Raw genomic sequence first — 4,136 nt, forward strand, 5'->3', positions numbered from 1 at the left:
AAATCCTCAACCATTTAGCACTCTCTGGAGATATTGCTACACATCCAGCATCTGATATACTTTTATGGTATTTTTGAGAGCAATTTGTCTTCTGTACAAACCATGCCCTCACTGCTACAGAGTATAATTTTATGCATGACCTCAATGTCTGACCCTCACGGAGTTGTGTAATGAAAAAATGATTTCAGAGCAATGCCACTAGATAAGGTAGTCAGATAAACAGATTCAGGGCACTAGGCATGGTCTATTCTCCAGTGTGTACATTCAAGATCTTGCTGAAAATGTTGCTCAAAGTTTTCCCCTTGAAAAAAAATGGCATTTCACTGCTAGTTTTGTGCATTTTTTCCATAAAAAAAGTTTTTTTTAAAAAAAAAATCTTATATTGCTTCTTTTAAAAAAAGTTTTTGATAATTTTGTAAAAAAATTAAAAAGTCCAACAAGCAGAATACAGGCTGGGACTCAAACTGTATAGGTCTTGTATGCAGACTGTTTCAGTGAGAGCAAGTTCCTACCAACAAAAGAAATTTGCTTTAGACTCCTGAGTTTATTTCTGCGTCCTTCTCTTTTGTGGCACTGAGCAAAGTGCCTTAAAAGGTTAAGGTACTTCCATGTCTGCAGAAGTGTGATGCAATACCCATGTCACCATAAAAACAAATCTGACATCACCTGTAGTTTCCAAGGGTTACCTTTCATACTTTAACTAAGGAGCCTCTCCCTGGGATTCCTGCTGATGGACTTGAAGATAAAAATGAATTATCCCAAGCTCTGAGAGGATTCTCCACATGGACACATAGCATTGTATTATATAACTCGTATTATCTGCAACTCCTTCCTTGCCCTTAGTGACTGTAGGAAGGGCAGGATCTTGCAGTCTGTCAGTAGGTTTGGTGGTCAATTAATTTTTTTTCCACGGGTTTTAGGTGGGTTTAGGTACAATGTGTTGTACAGCACCTAAGGTTGTAAATAATGTAATCAAAGACAATATCTGATATCTCAGATATAACCTACACAGAGCACACAACATTAGTCTAAGAAAATTCCATTCCTGGATTAGTACTTTCATGGATCTTCATTGTCTTCAGGAGGCCCTTTTTTAATTTTTTTTTTTCCCAGTCCTATAGTTCAAAGCCTATAGTTCAAAGAGTTGTGGTAACCAGAAGCACGCCAATTTTAACAACACCCAGGAGCCTTCATCATATAGCATTATCTCAAAATAGGAAGAAGAAAGTAAAAAATAAATGCAGCAGTTACTCCTAACTTGCCCAAGGCAAATCAGTCTTTAGTGCGTATTTTTGTCCAGGCTTGTAGAACTCTGTGCAATCAAGATATCTGCTTATGGGAGGGATCTCTGCCTTCTTTCACAGTACATTGAATACTGAAAAAAAAACTCATCATTTTGTAATTGGATGCTTTCCCTTAACTCTTCCTAATATTACCTTGAGAAAATAATTTGAATGTAATATAATAACAACACTATCTTTCCAATAGGAAGAGTATCTCATAGAAGATTATTTCTCAACAATGACTTTCGTTCTGAATTCAAAAGAAGAAGCTGTGAAACTCTGCCAACTATTTTATTTGCCATCCTTGTGAATTAGGCAGCCAGTAGAGTTAACCTTTGATGATGATTGGAATACTTGACTTTCCTGTACTTGTTTAATATCATGTTTATGCTTTTGTATTTGATCAAAATGAGGAATCTGCATTAAAGAACTACATTGAGTACCTCCTCATTTGACTTAAAAAAATACATATTTTCCCTAGGCTGTAGCACTTAGATGATAAGTGCCACTTCAAGTCCAAGTTTAGCTTTTATCATAAGAACAACTATAATGACCTAGTTTACATCCTTTTTTTCTCCAGACAGAATTTTAGACTTTTTAAGTCTAAGTACCAAGTTTCCACATAACTGCAATTTTGCATTTAAGAAATGATTAGATCTGCAATTAGGTGCCTACAACTGAATCCCTGACTCTTACTTAATTACAACATCACTGCAGACACAATATGAGAAGCAGTGAAACCAACAGTGACACACCCCTCCCTAGTTCCCCATTGGCTGGGAACTTGCTAGGCTTGATGTGTAAGCGGTGTAGTCAGAGGGGATTTCAAACCAAATAAATAGCGAGTCCTCCTAGCCACACAAGAAATGGTTTTTCACCTGTCTGAACTGCAAAATGGAGCTGCTTTTAGAAAACCCCAGAGACTTGCCATATGAGGAAACTACCAGACAAAATATTCACTCTCAAGTTTTATATTACTTTTAGAAGAGACTTATTTTAGAATACTTCTTAGGCCACTTTTTTTGACGTATTTTTTTCAGAAGAAGCATGTCTTGCTGTGCATTACAAATCACTGGGCTCATCTTTGGAGGTGTGGGCATGGTTGGGACTTTGGCAACCACAGCAATGCCTCAGTGGAGAGTTTCTGCGTTCATTGAGGGCAACATTGTAGTGTTTGAGACCATCTGGGAAGGATTGTGGATGGACTGCATCAGTCAGCTCGGGATCAGGCTGCAGTGCAAATTCTATGACTCCCTCTTGGCGCTTTCGCCATCCTTGGAGGTGTTCAGAGCCCTCATGTGCCTTGCTATAGGACTGTCAATCATTGCCTTTCTGATGGGCATTGCTGGTGTGAAGTACACTCGTCAAACCAAGAAGGATGCCCAGGCCATCAGTGTCTTCATGTTGACAGCTGGAATTGCTTTTCTCCTGACGGGTGTCCTTGTTCTCATCCCAGTGTCCTGGACTGGTGGTAGCATCATACGCGACTTCTATGATCCGAATGTCCCCGTGCCACTGAAGCGGGAACTCGGAGCTGCTCTCTACGTGGGCTGGGTGAGCTCTGCTCTTCTTATCACTGCAGGAACAATGTATTGTATCTTCTGGTGCTCAGCTGATACATCCCCCAAAACCAGGTACTCATCATCTTCCCGTCACAGATGGCAGAAAAGTGACTTTGCAGGGGGAAAATCCCTAAGCATGCATGCCTATGTGTGACCTTTCTGCTTAGCATGTTGATATGTACTGACTGACTTCAGTGCCTAATTAAACTGTGATCCTCTAATGGAGGAACAATTTTGTTCATTTGCTGTTTACTGTTAACTGTACATATATATTTATTCTTTAACACGCTCTTAGAAGATGTTATATGGGCATTACAGCAGAGCTTATTCAGAAGAAAAATCTCTCACTCTGTAGAAATGAAATTTAGCATAGGAACAACAGCAGTAGGGAGTCCCTCAAGATCATGGCTGGGCTGGAAGAAGGTGGCTACTATATAATAAAACCATTCCCCTCCCTGCAACCCGTGGTATGTGAAGGCTGCACTACTCTTTAAGCTGAAGTCTCTGTAACGACTGCTCTAGGACACTGGTGGGAAGCACAGTGTTATCAGCATGGTTGAAGGAACTGAAAGGAGAAGTTGCAATATTGGTACACCAGCTTTCATGCTTCTCCCTCAGAGTCCTCAATGATTAGTCAATGGATTTAACAGGTGTTTGTGGGGTTGATGTAGCTTTATTCTTTCTGCAGGGTACAGAATACAACTTATGGAATAATAAAATTCATAATCACCGCACCAGACTTTGTCATAAATATAATAGCTTTTCCACTGCCTACTGTATCTTATCTTTTATGGCTTCTCTTGTTCTGTAGGTAGCATGTCCTCATCTTAAAATGCAGGATAGGTCATCTATCTTCATGCACTTTAAAGTACTGGGCTAATGTCAAGTATAATTAAACAAACCAGAAATGTAAATGTCTAATCCTCACATTCCTGCCAGCAGGAATGTTCCCTCTCACATCTTCTGTCACACCTGTAAAACCTAAGCCCTAATGTTGTTCCAGGTAAAGTTCTATGTTTGCAAGAATTATTGCAAGACGCAGACTGAGAAACCTGATGCCTCTCTGTCAGTTCTGTGACATCCAACAGTATTTGTTTGCAGTTGTGCATTTCTCTCCCTTTCATTTTTTACATCTGAAGATACAGAGCCTGCTTTTGAAAGCATGCATGTCACAATGTTAATAAGAGAAAAAACAAGGGAGGCCAACTTCAAAGCAGATTTTGTGTTCACTGGTTATAAACACAACAGTAGTGCCTTGTACCATTCATTGATAATTTTATGACACAGATAC

General features: G+C 39.4%; 1 protein-coding gene across 1 annotated transcript; it reads left to right on the forward strand.

The window, feature by feature from the left end:
- Positions 1–2,330: 2,330 nt before the first annotated feature.
- LOC112942687 (claudin-8-like) lies at positions 2,331–2,999 on the forward strand. The gene has a single exon (XM_026033673.1). The coding sequence runs from the start codon at positions 2,331–2,333 to the stop codon at positions 2,997–2,999; it is 669 nt and encodes a 222-aa protein (XP_025889458.1).
- The last annotated feature ends 1,137 nt before the right edge of the window (positions 3,000–4,136 follow it).

Source organism: Nothoprocta perdicaria, unplaced genomic scaffold (assembly GCF_003342845.1).
Source record: "Nothoprocta perdicaria isolate Ctin4 unplaced genomic scaffold, notPer1 scaffold_130, whole genome shotgun sequence".
NCBI classification, from domain to species: domain Eukaryota; kingdom Metazoa; phylum Chordata; class Aves; order Tinamiformes; family Tinamidae; genus Nothoprocta; species Nothoprocta perdicaria.